Source organism: Aethalodelphis obliquidens, unplaced genomic scaffold, assembly GCF_003676395.1.
Source record: "Aethalodelphis obliquidens isolate GAN/ISIS:26980383/991018 unplaced genomic scaffold, ASM367639v1 scaffold15, whole genome shotgun sequence".
Taxonomy (NCBI): Eukaryota; Metazoa; Chordata; class Mammalia; order Artiodactyla; family Delphinidae; genus Aethalodelphis; species Aethalodelphis obliquidens.
This window is the reverse complement of record NW_020837959.1, coordinates 32,301,477-32,321,070: the sequence shown is the minus strand read 5'-3', so window position 1 is coordinate 32,321,070 and position 19,594 is coordinate 32,301,477. Positions and strand designations below refer to the sequence as shown.

The 19,594-nt window shown below is 36.7% G+C and overlaps 1 protein-coding gene across 5 annotated transcripts in view; it reads left to right on the top strand.

Moving 5' to 3' along the window:
- The window catches only part of BORA (BORA aurora kinase A activator), a 25,518-nt gene extending 5,924 nt beyond the window's left edge, over positions 1 to 19,594 (top strand). For all 5 annotated transcript variants that reach the window (XM_027116090.1, XM_027116092.1, XM_027116091.1 and 2 more), the window contains exons 4-12: positions 1,683 to 1,728; positions 4,523 to 4,604; positions 8,727 to 8,792; positions 9,559 to 9,615; positions 10,028 to 10,254; positions 11,163 to 11,295; positions 13,167 to 13,777; positions 17,859 to 17,990; positions 19,282 to 19,594. In XM_027116090.1, coding sequence (XP_026971891.1) covers positions 1,683 to 1,728; positions 4,523 to 4,604; positions 8,727 to 8,792; positions 9,559 to 9,615; positions 10,028 to 10,254; positions 11,163 to 11,295; positions 13,167 to 13,777; positions 17,859 to 17,990; positions 19,282 to 19,347 — 1,420 coding nt within the window. In that variant the 3' untranslated portion in view covers positions 19,348 to 19,594. The remainder of the gene's footprint in view (positions 1 to 1,682; positions 1,729 to 4,522; positions 4,605 to 8,726; positions 8,793 to 9,558; positions 9,616 to 10,027; positions 10,255 to 11,162; positions 11,296 to 13,166; positions 13,778 to 17,858; positions 17,991 to 19,281) is intronic.

Below are 19,594 nucleotides of genomic sequence, written 5' to 3'. Positions count from 1 at the left end.
GAGGGGGAAAGACGCTGATTTAATTTAACTTCCTCATGTAATTCAGTGAATGGTTATGGCTTCTACCGAGGATAGTGAGTATACTCTTAAAACATGTTGATTCCTTCTTAGAAATAAGCAAAGGCTTCCAGTGTCTCTTCTTCTCTAACCCAAGTTCCCTATTTCAGTGCTTTCCACCTTTTTCATGCCATGCTACACATAAAAATGAGAACTGCAAATCATCCTGGTGTAAACAAATGAGTCTGTCCATACAGGAGGTGAACAGTCCTGAAAGCTCCTCTCTGCCTTGGCCACCAAGGGTCCGTTCAGGGCATACCTGTAATACTGGACCCTGCATGCATCATGCTGGTCAGGATACCCTGCCCTTTATGACTCCTTAGAACCTTCCATGATCAGGCTCTCCAGTATTTGGCCAAACTGATATTCACTGCTTCTAGCCATCACTTGAATATTTCAGGTTGTTAAAGCCCTCTGATGAAGCAGCAGAAAGTTTCTGAATGAGGTATTGCTAGATCAGAGCTTACTAATACTGTACGCTGTTATTGTTATGCCCTGTCATTTTGACCTGTTTATGTCGACAATAAGATGGAGAGAACTGAGTTAGTACTCTCAGAATGGCTGTTCAAGCTGAGATATGTGGATTATCATTGTAGTCTATTTTCTCACAATTCCCTTATTTGAGAGATCCACTTGATTTTAATTTCTAATACACGTACATTATTATAAGCTTTGTTAAGCTGCAAGTTATACATGAAAAAATTTGGAGAGAAAAAAGTGTCTTACCAACTTATTGATGGTAAGCAAGTATTCTTTCTGGGAACAGATTAAAGAAGTGGGCCCTGGGAATTCCCTGGTGGTCCAGTGGTTAGTACTCCATGCTTTCACTGCTGAGGGCCCAGGTTCAATCCCTGGTCAGGGAACTAAGATCCCACAAACTGCACGGCGGCTTGGCCAAAAAAAAAAAAAAAAGAAGTGGTCCTACAAGGCTAACTGCTGAGTCCTTGGCAAGTATATGCCTTGTGCTTGAGACCCGACAATTTATATTAAAACTTACAGCTGATAAATTTGGGGTGCTATAATTGCATAATGTATCAAAGTGGGAAAAAAAGAATTTGTTTGGACAAAGTTTTATATTTTATATTTCAAATTTTATATTGTTGATATTTCATTTCAGAATTAATAATTTTGCCTGTTTATTTAGAACTGTAAGGATGATAGTTTTTTTCCTTTTATTTCAGAGTAAGAGTTGATTCTAAAATTACGACTATGATAAACTTGCTATAATTGAAGAAAAAGAATTTGGACAATTTTTAGATTTCTTTGGAGTGACATACTTCTTAATTTGTGGTGATTAAAGGGCAAAGTTTATTCAAATTACTTTCTTTACATTGTTAATAGTAATTTAAAAATTGTATCAATGTAAGCCTTTTAAAAGAAAATATTATTCCATTCCAACTGTGAATGGAAAGGGGGGAGGTAGGCCTAACAGCACAAGGCTGAATGAATATCTAAATACTGTCATTTATGAAATGTGATAAGGTCCCAATTTTTCTTTTAAAATGAGCTTAACATTTGCCAGTTTCCAACGGGGAAAGAAACGATTTCTTTGAAAGGTTATTATTTTAAATGTTCAATCTGCTGAAGTAATGGCATGGTTATTTTTCTTCTTTATCTCTGTATAGAATAGATAAAGATGTGGAAGACAAAAGACAAAAAGCCATTGAAGAGGTAACTTAAAACTGTTACTGATCACGAAGCTAGTTAAGCATCGATTCTGCGTGCACAGCACCTCTAAGAGAGGAAGACTTCCTTCAGATCCTTTCCTGTCCCAACTCCCACACCAACCTACCCGTCCCCAGTCCCTCTCAGAGCTCCCCTAAGACCAGTGTTTTTGAGCTGTTCCAGCGCCTCTCATTGTAATGACCGGTTGAGTGCTTTTCTCCCCCAGACTGAATTCTTACTTGACCATTATTGTGCTTGTTCATCTTTTCATTCTCACGGCCTTCCTTGTGCCTTGGATGAGCACAAACCATTGTTTCAAGTTGGAGTTTACATAGAGCAAGTTGAATATTTTCAAGCCTTGGAAGTCTAGATTGGCCTCAGTAACGGTTTTATCTTTTGTTCTTGTTAGTTCTTCGAATTTTTAAGACATAGAATATATTTCATGAAATATAATGTACTGATAAATAGAAAAAGTATATCCCAAAGGTAGGTTGTTTTTTTTTTAATAAAACTAATGAAGTTAGTTTTTCACTTCTTGCTTTCTTTGTTTGCTGAACTCTTAGAGTATAAACGATGTCTATCTAGATATTTGCTCAAAAGTCTTCATGTCATGGTAGCATTTTTTGTTTTTCCTTTTTCTCTCACTAGCCCCCTCTATTCCTTAGCTGCACTTGGATCTTCTGCACCCCAAAAGACTTCAGCTATGGCATGTTCAGAGATCCAGTGATGTGCTAGCCCCCATATTTCAGATATAGCCTATTTCTTAGGAAATCGTTTCATATGCTTTACTCCTGACAAATGTTATCTACTTCTTAATCTATCTGATAACTTCAAAATTTTAATTCTAATCCAGTCACTTGATTCCTCCCCAGTTGAATATTCTCAGACTCTTTCCCATTTCCCAACATTTTGGGAAGTATGCTTTCTCTTTCGAATTCTCGACTTAATTTTAAAGGGAAATTCAGGAGAAAACTTAAGAAAATGAATTCAGAGTGAAGATTAGGGCCAATGTAGCAGAAGTTACTGTATCAGCAACAAATTAAATTCATACTTATGCATGTGAAATATAGTAGATATATGCACATAATAAAAACAAAAACAAACTGCAAAGAAAAAATATAAAATGAAAATGAAGAGCCTTTTGTTCCCTGTCTCACTCCTTAATAGTAATTACTGTAAAATTTCTTGAGTATACTTTCAGATTCATGTGATCACATGTGTGATAATAGCACATGTCCTTTAAATATTTGCACATAAGTAGGATCATCATTTTTATACTGTTTTGCCTCTTACTTTTTTGCTTAATAATTTCTTAGAATTTTTTTTTGATTATCAGCACGTACCAGTTATTAGTAAATAGCATACATAGTATTCCATTGTATGAATGTATCATAGCCTAATCCAGCCCCTATTGACAGATGTGTAGGTTGTGTTCAGTGTTTTTTCTATCACAAGTAATGCTGCAGTGAACACACTTGTACGTATATCTTTGTGAACTTGCTAAGTCAGAGGGTTTGTGTTTTCAGCTTTTGGTAGATTTTGCCATATTGTTTTCCCAAAAGGTTGTACCAATTTTTCTCCCGGCAACGTTATGATACTGCCTGTTTTCTCATATCTGCAATATTGGCTATTATCAAACTTCTTAATTTGTGCTAATCTTATTACTTTAAAAATTCATCTTGTTATTCGGATTTGTATCTCTTTCATTCTCAGTGAACTTATACTTTGCTTCATGAGTTTGTGGGTCTTTTATATTCCTTTTTTTCTGGGAATTGTCTGTATCATCTCTGTTCCCCCTCCCCCCTCCTTTTTTCAACATCTTTTCTTCATGTTTTCATAGGTAGTTTAGTCAAGAAAGTTAGTTCTTTGTCATAGGTATAGCAAAATATGAAGAAAATGTTCTGAGTTACCTCCAAAACATGGAGACGGGAGGGGAAAATACTGTATTACTTACTGTATTAGGCTTGATTAATTTTATATCCATAATGAAAGAGGAAACACATTTATCCAAATGCTGTATCTCCATTTGAGTGTACTGGCCAGTGGTGTGCTGGTAAATTAACAACAGGCCCTCTGACTGTGGGAGGAGTATGAGTTTTAGTGATTGCTGCTGTCCATAGTGTAAATACTCCAACCACGGCCAATTTCAAGTTAGTGATGTGACATCGCTGAATGGGGAAAGAAATGTAGCAGTACACCATTATATGTAGGCATTCTACCACACAGACACAAAAGACATAATTAACCTCAAGAGCATAGATGTTGGTAAATGTTGTAAAACAATTAGCAAATGATGATTTTGAGTTTTTATTACCTTTATTTTTAATATAGTTTATTTAAGTTTACATAATTTTAATATTGGCTTTGTTTGATAACTGATACACAGAATTCCTGAAATTTTAATTATTAGATCTTGAGAGTCAGGACAAGCCAGCTCCAGCACACTATTGATACCGGCTTACACGTATACATTTATCTCCATTTATTCCTTCCCTCTTCATCCTCCCTTTTGTCAGCCTCCCCCCGTGTCCAAAAAAATTGGGGGAGAAATGAAAAATATTTCCTTTATGATTAATAACCTTAGCTTAATTTGCAAACTTAAGTGGTGGATTTGAAGTATTAACATTTTTCTTTATATATACTTTAAATTTCTTCCATTTTACCTTTGCTCATTTGTGCTTTTAAGTATGAAATTTTAAAATATAACTATAAAGTCAGTATGTAACATGTTTGATGGTTATTTAACACAGCTGCCTTTTCATATTTCATATGCCTAATTTTATGACTTTAATTTTCCTAGTTTTTCACTAAGGATGTCATCGTACCCTCTCCTTGGACTGATCATGAAGGGAAGCAGCTTTCAGAATATGATTCCAGTAAATGTGAGTGTGTTAAAAATTGTCTGAATAAAAATCATAAAAATAAAAAGCAATGAATGTAAAACAACGTATAGTGAGTGTCAGTTTATCTGCTTTGGTAGGAAGCTTGCTATAAATTAAATTTCTGGATACCAGAGGATTTAACTATTTAAGAGTTAGGATTCAAAACTTGACTAAAATTTACTAAATTCTTTTCTTTCTTGGCCATTCTATTTTGAATTTAACTTTTTCTTCATAACCATTGTGAATATCAGTTATAATGATGGTTATAGAGGATCTGTAGATGCAGAAATAGTTGGTATTGAATATAGAGCTGAATTGTTAATTCTTGCAGTGATTTTGAAGGTTAATTTTTTTAAATGAAATCCTTAAATTGCTTTTGCTTTTTGCTAATTTCCTGGTTTCTTATAATAGTAGAGGAAGGATGGGCATTTATAGGACCTCTGGGACAGTGTAATACAGCTGGTTATCTGCAAAATTAAAAAGGAAGTTGAAGAGCAAGCCAGTAATCTTTCAAATATTTTTCTACCTCTAGGAAGTGGTTATCTTATATTTGCTCTCACTGCCCTTTGAGCTGTGAGCAATGTTCAAGTATTACTTGTTTATATGCATCCCTCATTTCAGTGGAATTGCCCGCTCTTCTGTATAGCATACGTTAATTATGCTCTCAGTATAACAGGGAATATTTGTTCCATTCTTTATCAAAAACACAATACAGAAAAAATGGATTGAGCACTTTTCATGTGTCCAGACAGTGTTAAGTGCTTTCAGTATTCCTTACAACAGCTCATATGAAGTAGGTGCTATTATTGGTCTCATTTTATAAGTGAGAAAATCTAGTTTTAGAAAGGTTAGGGCACTTGTCCCAGGGTACAGATATGATAAGGTGGCAGAACCTGGATTTAAAAGTAAGCATTTCTCAGTTCAGATTCTGAATCGTTGCAAACTAAAGGTGGCATGCAGTAGTGGATGGAGACCTGGGCTATAGACCTTCTGTATTATAAACCAGAAGGGGTGACCTTGATCAACTTTTTCAATCTCTTTAGGCCTCAGTTTTTCACTTGTAAAATCAAGGGGTTAAACTAGATGGTTGTGTGATAACATGCCTCCCAGCTCTAAAATTCTGTATCCAAGGTGATGTATTCATAGATGGTAGGTTTCTTCCCCCCAGTGTTTTAATGTTGGATTTCTGAACAGGTGAATCAACCTTGTTATGTGATCTTTTTTATAACATCATTTTATATTCGAGGTAACCTGTTTTAAAGTGAGGCAGATCAGCAAGATGCTAAAAATACTACATACAGCCTCTTTGGTGTGCTCATCAAGCCCGTGATGACAGAGTACAGTGGTTAATTGGCGGGGGTGGGAGGGGGTGCGCAGGCCTGTGCTGTCTACAGTGGTGTTGGGAGATAGTTCAGTTCTCTGTGGGTCTCGCATTTCTATACATCTCATGAAGAGCGCCACGGACAGGTTTTGATCCAGGCTGTTTTTTCAAGGATGTTTGTATTGTGAACATCCTTGGAAAACAGAGATGGAGTATCCCTCTGGAGCAGAGGGTAGGTTTGTTTGGCTGTCTAGTACAGTAATGGTAACGTCTCCCTCTGGGGCAGGTTTGCTTGCAGCTTATAAAGAATGGGATTTCCCGTGCTTAGGGTTCCTCAGCTGGGGCACAGACCCTCTGTGTGTGCTGTATCCACCTGGGCTCTTTCATGTCCCTTCCTTGGGACTGAGGGGGCAAAGGGAGCTGATGTGAACATGAAGCTCATGTTGCCTCCTGTGCTGAGAATAATGAAGTCCCTTTGTCTGTGACCCAAAGCCTCCTTTCTTCAGCCAGCATCTATGCAACGTTGGCACACTAACCTGTCAGACCCTTTACAGTTCTTGACATACGGTAGCCACTAGCCACATGTGGCTATTTACATTTAAATAAATTAAAATTGAAATTTTAGTTTCCTGCTCATACATGCACATTTCAGGTGCTCAGTAGCCACACGTAGTGGTGACCATATTGTCCCGCACAGATATGGAACATTTCCATCATCACAGAAAAAGTTCTGGAAAACACTACCTTAGAGTAGAGATTGGCAACCTCTATCTGTAAAGGACCAAATATTAAATATTTTAGGCTTTGCAGACCATACAGTTTCTGTTGCAACCAGTCAACTCTACTGCTTTACCATGAAAGTGTATCCCTGATGATACATAATGAACGAGTGTGGGTGTGTTCCAGTAAAACTTTATGTACAAAAATAGGCAACCAGCCCGATTTGTCTCGTGAGCTATCATTTGCTGACCCTCACTCTAGAGTAATGCCGTCTGAGTTTGAGTCATGCCCAGTTTAGCTTAGTAGCTGTGTGAACTACTTAGCTTTCCTGTGCCTCACTCTCCTTCCCTATGAAATGATGAAATGAGATAATACTTCGAAGATCATGTACCTAGCACATGGTAAGTGCTCAGTGTTATTTACCCGAAGAATAACAAAGACAATGGTGAGTCGGGGGAACAATGATTTTGTTTGTACACATTAGCTTATGCTGTCAATTTTTATGCAGCAATTTATGCAGCAAGGTGCTTCAATGACTGTACTACCCATTGCATTTTTATTTATGGACTTGAACGAGAATTTCTCTGGGAACTATACATAGGCTGAGGATTTCTGAGTTATAGGCTACATGTTTTCTGATTTGACTGTGCGGCGCCAGGCTGCTCGCCAGAACGACTGTACAGTCTGCACAGCCACCCGCAGTGCCTAGGGTTCCCATATCCCCACATCCCTGCCAGTACGTGGCTTTCACATTTTTGCCTTTCTCATGGGTTGTTTGACATTCTAAATGATGGTTTTAATTTTCATTTCTCATATATTAACAGCCTTTTTATTTCCTCTCTTGTAAAATGCCTATTTCTAATTCCTTCCTATTGGAGTTGTTGTCTCTTTCTTTTTCCTTTGAATTTCTAAGATACCTGGTAGTTACATTTGCAGTTATCTTAGTTCTAAACATTTCACATGTCATCTCCAGTCACATATGTGCTACTTTTGTTTTGATGTCTTTGGTTACCTAGAAATTCTTATTTTGGTGTAATCAAATCCATCCATTTTTCCTCATTTGATTGTGGTCTTAAAGTTATCTATGAAGTCCTTTTAGAGGAAACAACCAAGAAAACACTTGTAATACAGTTGAAAAGTGGTGTGAGAATAATTCTGTCTAGATGGAAGACACAGTTTAAGCTGAGACTTGAGTTAGCCGGACTCGGGGAATAGGGCAGAAAAGTCAGAGAGGAAAGAATATTAGAAATACCTAGAGGTGAGAGAGAGAACCTGTTTGTTTTTTAAGGTATTCAGATAATGTTCGGTTGGAGGACAGCTGTGCTAGAGACAGAGACAAGGTTTTGGAAGGGCTTTATTTACACCATTAAGGTGTTTGGACTCCAGCCTAAAGACCAAGGACATTACAGGGTTTTCGCAGCAGAGTGCCTTGGTTGCATTTGCCTTCTAGAAGGTCACACTGCCTACAGCAGAGAAGGCATTTGAATCTAGAATTCTATTTTTTCACCCATTTATTTACTACCTGGTGCTTTTTCAAGTTAAGAAGCTTAATATTAGTCATTAACTTCAGATTTTTAAAAAAATTATTTGCACCCATATTTTTGACTCCTCTCGGCGAAAAAAAGAAAACTGAGCACGGTTTTATTGATCAAATTTCAGTTTCTTTCAGAATGGCCTGGTGCTTTAATTCCGACAATTTATCTATTTCCATTTTGGAAAAGCATCAAGCAACAGAGGATCTGTTTGAGGACATTGACGTTGACTAACGTGTGTCCCCAACCTTTAAAGGTTGACGTCATGTAGAGCACCGCTGCTTTCCCTAAAAAGTATCTCTTGGTGCCGCCTTACTTGCTGTGGTAATCCTTAAGTCTTATCCTTATGCTTCCTCAAAGTTGACAATCAATCAATCAATAAAAAAACAAACAAACTTAGCAGAAACATGCCAAGTTATATACTTACATATGCAGACATTTATTTTTTAAATGTAAAAGTTTCCACACTTCATTTTTTTACTCTGGAAAAAGTAACCCTAAAGTAAATGAACAGAAAATGTAAGATTTTTCACTTAGAATGTTTTACAGGTATTAACGTCAATAATGAATCTCCAATTGGAAGAAAGCTGACCGTACATTCTGAGACAAGCAATGGTAAGTATGAATGTAAATTGGAAAAGAAGTATGTTCCATATTAAGCGACATTTGATGTTAATTTCAGTACATGTGATAACACTTCACTCTGGAATTGAAGTTGTTTACTTTTTATGAATAAGCTATATGAGAGCTGACCTTGAGAAACAGTTAGAATAGATATATCCATCCATGTTTGAGAAGTGGCAATAGTGTGTTATTTTGTGATTCAAATCATGTGAATCGAATTTTGGTTTTGGAAGGCATTCTTTTGAAAATTTGTTAATATTGGGAAATCTATCCCCAAATATATATAGGCTGGCTTCTTTTTTTTTTTTTTTGCGGCATGCGGGCCTCTCACTGTGGTGGCCTCTCCCGTTGTGGAGCACAGGCTCCGGACGCGCAGGCTTAGCGGCCATGGCTCACGGGCCCAGCCGCTCCGTGGCATGTGGGATCTTCCCGGACCGGGGCACGAACCTGTGTCCCCTGCATCGGCAGGCGGACTCTCAACCACTGTGCCACCAGGGAAACCCAGGCTGGCTTCTTTTCTGATACAAGTGCCAGCAGCACAACCAGAAGTTATCTTTTACCATTAACAGGTTTACATCAGTGCTGGAAAGTGTGGGAAACAGGAAGGTGGCATGTTATGGAATGGGATGCGTAAAGTAAATAATTCAGTTTGTCTGGAGCATCATGGGGAGATGGTTGATGGGGAAGCACATGCTAAACTGCATGGGATACACTTGCATTGATTTAACCATGTTTGTGTTTATCTGCTTGCTTCCAGCTGCTTGCCAGACATTGCTGTCTCTTCCTGTGGATTTTAATTTAGAAAAGGTATTAGGTAAGTATTGTATTTGTTTAAACCTTTAATAACTTAAATAAAAGGTTTTGTTTTAATGGCTTTTGTAAGTGGGAATCTGTGGCAATGCCTCCTCTAAAGAAGTGGGGAAGCCTGAAATTTCTCATTTTTCTTTAATATGGCCTGAATTAGCCTTTTTATCATAGTGAACTTAACTATAGACATAAACTATTCATGAACACATCTTATTGGCACTACCCATACCAATAATGAGGCACTAAAAAAAGAAGGAATCGTTTCAGATTTCAAGCAGCACCTGTGCAGTTAAACTTTGCCCTCTTTTTGGAAAACAGTTCAAACATAGAGACTGGTTTTTAAAACATCAGACAACTGAAATATAATTGCTCTTCCAAATGACTAGCTCTGCCTTTTATTCTGTTAATATTAAATATAGGTGACTATTTTAGAGCTGATGAATTTGCAGATCAATCTCCCGGAAACCTCAGTTCTTCATCCCTCAGAAGAAAGCTATTTTTAGATGGCAACGGAAGTATCTCTGACTCCTTACCTCCAGCTTCTCCCAGAAGTCCTCGTAGTGGTGTTCAAGCATCACTTGAGGTTTTTTATTCAATAGATCTATCTCCTGTGCAGTGTAGGAGCCCTGTGCAGACCCCGAGTTCGGTAAGAAGTGGGCCAAGTGGCTGGTTGGTTGGCTATAGGCATCTTGGACCTAGATGCTCCTACTGCTGTCAAGAGGAATGATTGTCTTTTGGGTTTTATATTTCATGCGGATTAGCCTAGTTCACATTTTGTCATTAGGTATAGGAATGCTTTTTGTCAGACTCTCCAATTTTGTATTTAGAGGTAAATGAGTCTCGAGGAATTTCAGGGTAAGGTACTTACTGAATTACGGAAGAGTTTCAGTATAACACAACTAGATTGGTGTTAGTGGACTAACTTAAAAATTTTCATAAACTGCTACTTGGTTTGTGTAAATACGGTGCATTTATATTTTATCTTCTCTAGTATATTCTATTTCAGAATTTTTGGAACAGTCTTCTTAACTATCCTTGTTACAAGATGCCTTGTCTTTTGGCGTGTTTTTTTTTTGTTGTTGTTGTTTTACCTTTTTTTTCTTATTAAAGTATAGTTGACTTACAGTGTTTTATTAGTTTCAAGTGTACAGCAAAGCGATTCAGTTATACATCTGTATATATGGTTTTTTCAGATTCTTATCCCTTATAGGTTATTACAAAATACTGAGTAGAGTTCCCTGTGCTATACAGTAGATCCTTGTTGATTATCTATTTTATATGTAGTAGTGTGTATATGTTAATCTCAAACTCCTAATTTATCCCTCCCCACCTTCCCCTTTGGTAACCATAAGTTTTTTTCGTGTGTCTGTGGGCCTGCCTTTTGGTGTCTTGCCTTCTGCCACAAAGCAAAGGTGGCATCTTGCTTTCTGGTGAATAACCAAAGTTATACAACCTAGTTTATGAATGTGTTTCAAAAATAAAGATAAATAGCACTTGGTGTAACAGAGCTAAGGAAGAGAACCGTTTAATTTTATTTATTTATTTTTATCACAGGGGCAGTTTTCTTCTAGCCCTATTCAGGGTAGTGCAAAAAAATACAGTTTGGGAAGCATAACCAGTCCTTCACCTATTTCTTCACCCACTTTCTCACCAATTGCATTTCAAATAGGAAAGACACCACTCTCAGGTATGTCTTGTAATACAACCCCCAATTAAAATTTTATATTGTCAATATTTGTTATTAAAGAGTCTCTTTCTAGCTTGTTCTAACTACAGAGCTCCAAATGACCACTCACCCTTTTAAAATTTAGAAACTTGGATTTTTTTTTTTTTTTTTTTTTACAAAAGGAACAATTTTTTTTTTTTTTTTTTTTTTTTTTACTTTTTTTTTTTTTTACAAAAGGAACAATTTACTTTCAAAGACTGAAATTCTCAGCAAAGTTCTGCTCTCATGTCAGATACAGGTAATTTGACTAGCAGTATTTATACCAAACATCTTACGAGCAGAATCAAAGAAAGATGGCTGTCGTAGAGATAAGTTGGTTTCGGTATGCCTTCCAGTGTGTAGGTTCAGACTTTGGTAATCAGATATTCATATTGATATTGTGTAAAGATATATTTGTTTGAGTAAAGTTTTTAGGTAGTGTGTGAGAATTTACATATTTTTCTTTGCAATATGTCAGTTTTTCCTTGAAAAAAATTATAGCACTTCTTGAAAATTATTCATAGTTTACAAAACCTATTCATAGTAAATAAAATTGGAAAACTGAAAACTATTTTTGTTAGTCTTCCTTTTATATATGTACATGTGTATGTGTGTATATATCTTCATACATATATGAACACACACACACACACACACACACACACACACACACACACACACATTTCTATATCCTGCTTTTTTCACAAAGCATTCTATTAGGAGTATTTTCGTAGGTCATTCAAGTCATTTATTATTGTTTGAAACCATGATTTTGAATCACTATATGATATTCCATTTCACAGATGTATCTTTTGTTTTCAATCATTGATAAACATTTAAATTATTTCTTTTTTTTTCTTGTATGTACAGTGTATTGTACATATTTATTTCTTTAGGTTAAATTCTCAGAAGTGGAATTATTTGGTGAAAGGGGATGACTGTTTTTAAGGCTCTTGAGGAATTTTATCAAATTTTCTTCATAAGAAGTTGTACCAATTGAAATTTTCATCAGTGGTGTGTGAAAAGTCATCTTTTTCCCCATCTAGCAACACTGGTCTTACCATCCTTTTTGATGTTTGTTAATTTGGTACATTACAAAAAGGTCTCTTACTGCTTTAATTTTCTTGTCTTTGGTTATTACAATGTTGAACTTTTTCCAAATGTTTATGGGTCATTTGTTTGGGGGGATTATTAGTTCAGACTTCAGTGTTTTTGTTGAACAAATGGTCTCTCATTGCTTTAATTTCCATATTTTTTATTATTTGTGTGACCAAACACTTCATATGTTCATTTACCATTGGGAGGATTGTTTATATGCTTTTGCCCATTTTTTTAAACTTTTGTTTTTATTAAGCTAACGAAGCTATAAAAATTATTAACTTTTAAGGCATTTTGATCATTTTGTTTACCATTGTTAAGCTCTTTATTGTCGCAAATATTATTTTGCAGTTTTTTGTTTGCCTTTTAATGTTGCTTATAGTATTTTACATAAACAGAAATAGATTATTACATATTTCATTTACCAGGTACAGCTGTTAATTTGCAGCTATCAGCTGGTTTGTTCTATTATCTTGGATGTGAACAACATTGTTATAGTAGCAATATGCTTGAGGATATTTGCCAGAGGAATTATATTTTGAAGAGCCTCACCCTGTTTATGGATACACATTCATTTGTGCTATTATTTTTAACACCAAAATTTCACTTCAGGAAACAACACCACTGTTAGAGAAATCCAGTTTTTCTGGCATGAAACATGTTGATGACCATTTAGTAATGGCTTTCCCATGTCCATGTTTTCATGATGTGATTTTTCCTTCCCAATCTTTTTTTTTCCACTCCCAATCTTTTAGAGCAAAGGAAGTTAACTTTCCATTCTCCTGATGCTTCGTCTGGAACAAATTCTAATGGAATTACCAATCCGTGTATCAGAAGTCCTTATATAGATGGCTGCTCACCAATTAAAAATTGGTCTCCTATGAGACTTGAGATGTGTACAGGGGGTCCTAAGTATCGGCCCTCACTGATTCGGGTACCTTTTACTCTCGAGGCTCACAGCGAAGATGAAGGAGACAAGGCAGATGTTCCTTCCACAGACGCCTCCTCCCTAGCCATGGGCACGGCTGGAGTCCACCTGCCGCAGTTGGATGGTGACACTTGTCCACATGGCGCGCACTTGGTAGTGACCGCCATGTCTATTACCCAGAACCAGTCCGGTGCTTCTGAGAAAGAATTGGCACTGCTTCAGGATGTGGAAAGTGAGAAGGAGAATAACACTGTGGATATGGTCGATCCCATAGAGATAGCAGATGAGACCACTTGGATTAAGGAGCCCGTTGATAATAGGAGTTTACCCATGACTGACTTTGTGAGTGGGATCGCCTTCAGTATTGAAAACTCTCACATGTGCATGTCACCTCTCGCAGAAAGCAGTGTCATTCCTTGTGAAAGCAGTAACATTCAGGTAAGGTATTTGAATATTCTAGAGTCCTTTCCTTGGTCCCTTGTTCTTCATCCTTTCTTTTGTAAGATTATAGTGAGAAAGAAAATGGGTTGTATGTGAGACTTAACAGCATTACATATGTATTTTTAATCAGTACTAAGTGATATCAAGAGGGTTAGTTCTTTTAACTTGGACTGATGATGCATATATTTAATATTCACATTCACTGATATTTATTTGGAGTAGGAAAATAAGAGAGCAGAAAAGAAATCAAGCTGCTCTGTTTTTACAAACTGCTAGAATCCGGCAACTTCTCAGGGTTCACCTCTCTTTCCTGTGGAGCTAGTTCCCAAAGAATTCAGTTTTTGGTGTAGTGTTTGTATTCTAAAAATACAGTAGTTTTGGTTTTTCCTTTATATAATTTAGGAAAAGCAGTTTAGAGCACTTTTATGTATATTTCTTTTGGACTTTAAAAAAAATGTGATTTGTAACCACCATTTTTCATGTAATCATACATTTCCAATTTTGCAACATCTGGCAACAGGAAAGCATGATTCATTTGACAAATACACTTCACAGCTAGCACTTACTTTCAGAAAGACATTTGTTCCACTAACTGTCATATTCTTTGAGTTGAGAGTTTTGAAAGAACTTTGAACTAGAAAGGCAATTCTACCTGCCATTTCATAGTAACAATATCTAACACTTATGTAGCTCTTACAATATGTCAGGCATTATTCCAAGTACTTTACACATGTTAATTTGTTTAATCTTCACAACGGTCCTGTGAAATAGGTATACCATCATCCACATTTTACAGATGAGGAAACCGAGAGTCAGAGAGGTTCGGTCAATTGCCTGTATAGCTAGCAAGTGTTGGAGTCAAAAGATTCAAATCCTGGCAGTCTGGATTCCATGTTCTTTAATCCAAGTTTATACTGACCCATAGTAATAGTTAATACTACACAGTCTTCCAGTGTGCCAGACACTCTTCTAACCTCTTTATAGATACTAATTCATCTAATTCTCACAACAACTCTATAATGCTTTAGTGCTCTCAGTTTTGACATGCTGAAGTGTAAAACTCATGGAGGGATTTTAAATGATCCCAAATTACATATAATCTTTTGCTCATATTTTATGCCTATGCTGCCTATCCTGACTTCTAGAATTGTTGCTCAAAAAAATACACTAGAATCGCTTTTACATATTCCAGCTTCTAAATTTGGTTCCTAAGTAAAGAAGCGCATCCAGTCAAACTTAGCCTTAAAGGTATTGTTAACTTTTTTGCTCTCCTTTTTTCTTACTGCCTCTTTTTTTCAGAGCTTCTATAGCAGCATTATAGAATACTTAGATGGAAATACACATTAATCATCCAGTCCACCTACCCCTTGGAAGCCTGTCTCATTATAAGTTGCCATCACTCCCTGCCTGAGTACCTGCAGGGGTATCCCAGCCCATCTTAGAGGACTTCTCTCACCATTTACAAGCCTCTTCCCTAGCGAGCTGAACTATGGTTCTGTCTGTGGTATCTATCAGTCAGTTTCAGTTTTATCCTTTGGGTCATATCATAATAACGTGTACTGTTTGCAGAACATTTTGTAGTTTAAAAATGTTTTCTATACATTCTTTCCTACCACAGGGGTAGCTCCAAACATTCAAAGACAGTCACATTTTCCCAGGGCCTTTTGACTTGCTTTACTGTGACGGGTTGGCCTCCAAGCATTGTACACAGCTGTATTCCTGGAATATCCCTTCATCATCCTGAGAATTCCCTTAACCTCTCGCATGTTCTGTACCCCGTTCTTCTGTTTCCTGGTTTACTTCTCACTTGACTGGAACACATTTTCTAGTAGCTTTCTGAGAAAGAGTACCTTTTTCAAGATACTGCACGTCTGATCACATGTTCTTTATTCTCTCACATTTGAGTTTGGAAATAATTTTCCTTCAGACTTTGTTTCGTTGATTCTGTTTTCAGTGTTGCTGGTGAGAGATCTGAAACCATTTTAATACTTAATCTTTTGCATATGGTCTCTTTTTATCCCTTTCTGGAGTAAAGGATCCTGAAATTTCAGTGATTATTTGGTATGGGTTCCTTTTCATCAGTTGTACTGGGCACTCAGAGGGCCCTTATGATCTGTAAACTCATGCCCTTCACTTCTTGGATCTTGTCTTGAATAATATCTTAGATTTCTCCTCTCATTTTCACCATTCTTTGGAACTCCTTTTGATTCTCCAATTTAAAAACTTTTCACAGTTTTTTTTAACTCCCTTTTGTTCTAATTTTTGGGAAATTTGGTCAACTTCATACAATAACCCTTCCATTGAGTTTTTATTTCTGCATCTTAATCTTAAATTTGTAACTCTTTTGTTTGTTTTGCTTTTGGTGTTAATTTAAAAATCTGTAGAGTGGCTGGCAAAGCATTGCATGGTCTGGCCTTTCCCTTACTCTCCAGCCTCATTTTGTTTCCCTTCCTTCTCTGTTTCAGTCACATTGGCTTTCCAGAGTTTGGAATACCATGTTGTCTCCCTTGACGCCTGTGGCGGTTAACGAGATGACCTGTGTTGTCTGGTTGGCACATAGTAGGCACTGACATTAGTAGTGGTCTGGATGGGACCCAGTGTGGTAAGCCACCATGTTATGTTAGGGGCACCATGGTCCTTCTCTTCCTAGAGAGTGGGACAGACTCCTTGTGTACCGTACTCCCTGCACCACAAGGGTTTTGTTCAAATGGAACGTCACTCCCAGGAGTAAACAAATATGCATCCATTCCCGAAAACTGGAAACATTTTTCTTAAGATGATGATAGAATGCACTTTCTAGGCTATTCTTATGTTTGTGTTGGGGGCAAATGTAGTCTTTCTTTCGCTGATCATAATTTGCATAAAAGGGCGTAAGTGCAAGATGACTGCATTGTGGGTTGTGTTTGGTGTTTGTCACTGTGCACGTTAAGTGTGGAGTGTGCAGTGAGTGGACAGGGGCAGTGGGGCCTCAGCTCTTTGTCATCTCATTCCGACACTGTGAAAGTTACCCTTTCTGAGCCTTAGCCTCATTTGTGAAGTTAATAGGGTGCTGCAAGGAGAAAATAAGAATATTACATGGAGCGCCGTACAGGGCTGGTGCTTTTTTTAGGCCCTCATGAAATAAATATTTGTCACATTTGTACCAAAACTGAAGTTTGCTAGTCCCTTTTTTTCTTTTGCTCTTTTGGGCTGTAACAGTGTGTTGTAGAATGCTGTAATTTTAATTAAAATGAAAAGCTGAGCTAACATCTAGAGCCATTATGTACGTGGTATTATTATGAAGGTAAGATTTTTATTTCAGTGATGGGTATGAGTATAATGTAAGCCACCTTTTAAAAAATGTGTATTGTTTTGAATCCTCTTAAAGGTAGCTTGCCATTTAGGTAAATTTTATTTAGAGATGCAAGTAAGCCATTTAAGACAAGCTTGGTAAATGAGTTGGAAGAAGTTGATTGTAATCTTCATTTTCATCTACTGGGTGTGAGCACAAAGTAACAGGGAAGTATGTTCTTAGTGGTTTGTACACTGACTTTCAAGAAAATTACAGGGACTTCCCTGGTGGTCCAGTGGTTAAGACTCTGCGCTTCCACTGCAGGGGGAGCGGGTTTGATCCCTGGTCAGGGAACTAAGATCCCATATGCTGCGTGGCGCAGCCAAAAACTAAATAAAATAAAATAAAATAACCTAGAATTTAAAAAAAATAAAGAAAATTACAAGATATGTTTTATTAGAAGGAATTGTAGTAACTACTTTGAAGAACAAGCAATTTTATGTTTATTACTTTTTAAATTCATTCAATATGATCAATATTAAATTGTATTAATACAATATTAAATTGTATCATTCAGTTGTGAATAATAGTATATAGTGATTCATTTAAATGTTTTAAAATACTGTCTTTATATATAATTACATAAGCCAAATCTTACATATATATATTTTATATAAATATTTTAAAATAAATTTACTTATTTAAACATAAAAGTTCCTCAAAATAAATTTTGTGGTCAAGTGAATTACACTTTGCAATGTTACCTGTGGTGGTTTTTTTTCTCTCTCTCCCTCTCATTCCTGTCAGATGGATAGTGGCTATAATACACAGAATTGTGGAAGCAATATTATGGATACGGTTGGAGCAGAAAGTTACTGCAAAGAAAGTGATGCACAAACCTTGGAAGTCGAGAATAAATCTCAAGTTTTTAATATAAAGGTATGGAAAAAACAGAGAAAGCTTGATATGGTTGTAGTTTTTTAAGTATTTACTAAATGTGACTGTTTTCAGCCTATTTTTTTCCCGTTTTGTGTAAAATCTCGTTAATTGCTATCTGTTGATGCCTCATCCTGTCTTCAGTTCATTTAATAGCAGGAGAAAGTGCTTCAAAACTTTATTTTCCTACCTCTTCTGCTATGAGGGAGCATAAGAGAAGAGGTGGGGGAAGGAGAGCTAGCGCTGCTCTGGAAATGGGGCTTGAAATCAGTTCCTTTAAGCGAAAAGGGGAACAGCAGAGGGTGCCCAATAGGAGGGAGGTGGAGGGTTTTGCCTCTAATATTGGCTCAAAGCTAAACTAAAAAAAGCATCTTGATTACTAGAGAGGGGAATAGTACAACTGAGAGATTTTACACATCAGTTACGAGCACTCAAACAAAGGTAAGGGTTCTTTTCTTAAAATCCAAGCCTTTAGAGATAACACATGTGTGTCTAAAAAACTGAGTATTTATACAAAAGTATACTGTTGAAGTGAACACTTACTGAACCTCCAGATAGGATGGATATGTCTGTATATGGTTGGTGAGTTCCACATCCATGGATTCAACCAACCTCAGATCAAAAATATTCAGGGCAAAAAAACCCCCAAAATCTAGAGTTCCAAAAGCAAAACTTGAATTTGCCATGTGCCAGCAACTATTTACATAGAACTTATGTTGTATTTGCAACTATTTACATAGTATTTACACTGTATTGGGTATTATAAGTAATCTAGAGATGACTTAAAATATATGTAAATACTATGCCATTTCATATAAGGGACTTGAGTATCCATGGATTTGGGTATCCTTGGGGGTCCTGGAACCAATCCCCCATGGATACTGAAGGACAACTGTATTCAGATTTGAAGAATCCCATCATAATTTTAGGCACTGATCAGGAGAATTTTTGATTTTTATGTGCCAGTTTATTAATAAACAATAAATATCAAGTGTGCAACTAAACATAACTCTCCAAACGAATATTCAAATTTAATACGGAGGCCACATTATTTTACCTTTCCTCCCTTTTGTCATGAGGTGGGATTGTAGTTGTCCATTTAAAAGCAAGCAAGCATTAAGATACAGGAAGTACTTTTATGATACAGAATACTGATTTGTAACAAAATGTATCTTCACTGTCCCTTTAGAGTGCATAGGAAGTTTGCATCTCGGTTTTAAAAACATTTCACATAATTGTTGTATCCTTGAATGGTCCTATTTAAACTGAAAATAAGGTATTTTCTTTTTCACAGCAAGACCACTCAATGCAAAGGTGTTGGATGAAAATTGCAAATCGGCCTCAATGCAGCAGCCCGTAGAGCACCTCTCTCAGAACCAAAGCCTCTAACTGGACAGCTCCTCACATATTTTTCATGCATGGGATCCATAATGTGATCGTGATGGGGAAGAAACTGCTTCAACTAACATGCTGAGCTTTTTTTCTTTCCCTCCTTAATGTGAAAAACCAAGGGCTTAATTTAGTGACAACAGAAAAGCTCCTGGAAATTTCAAAGAAGTTACTGAAGTACAAGTTCAGCTTTTAGCAATAAATATTTTTGTACTGAC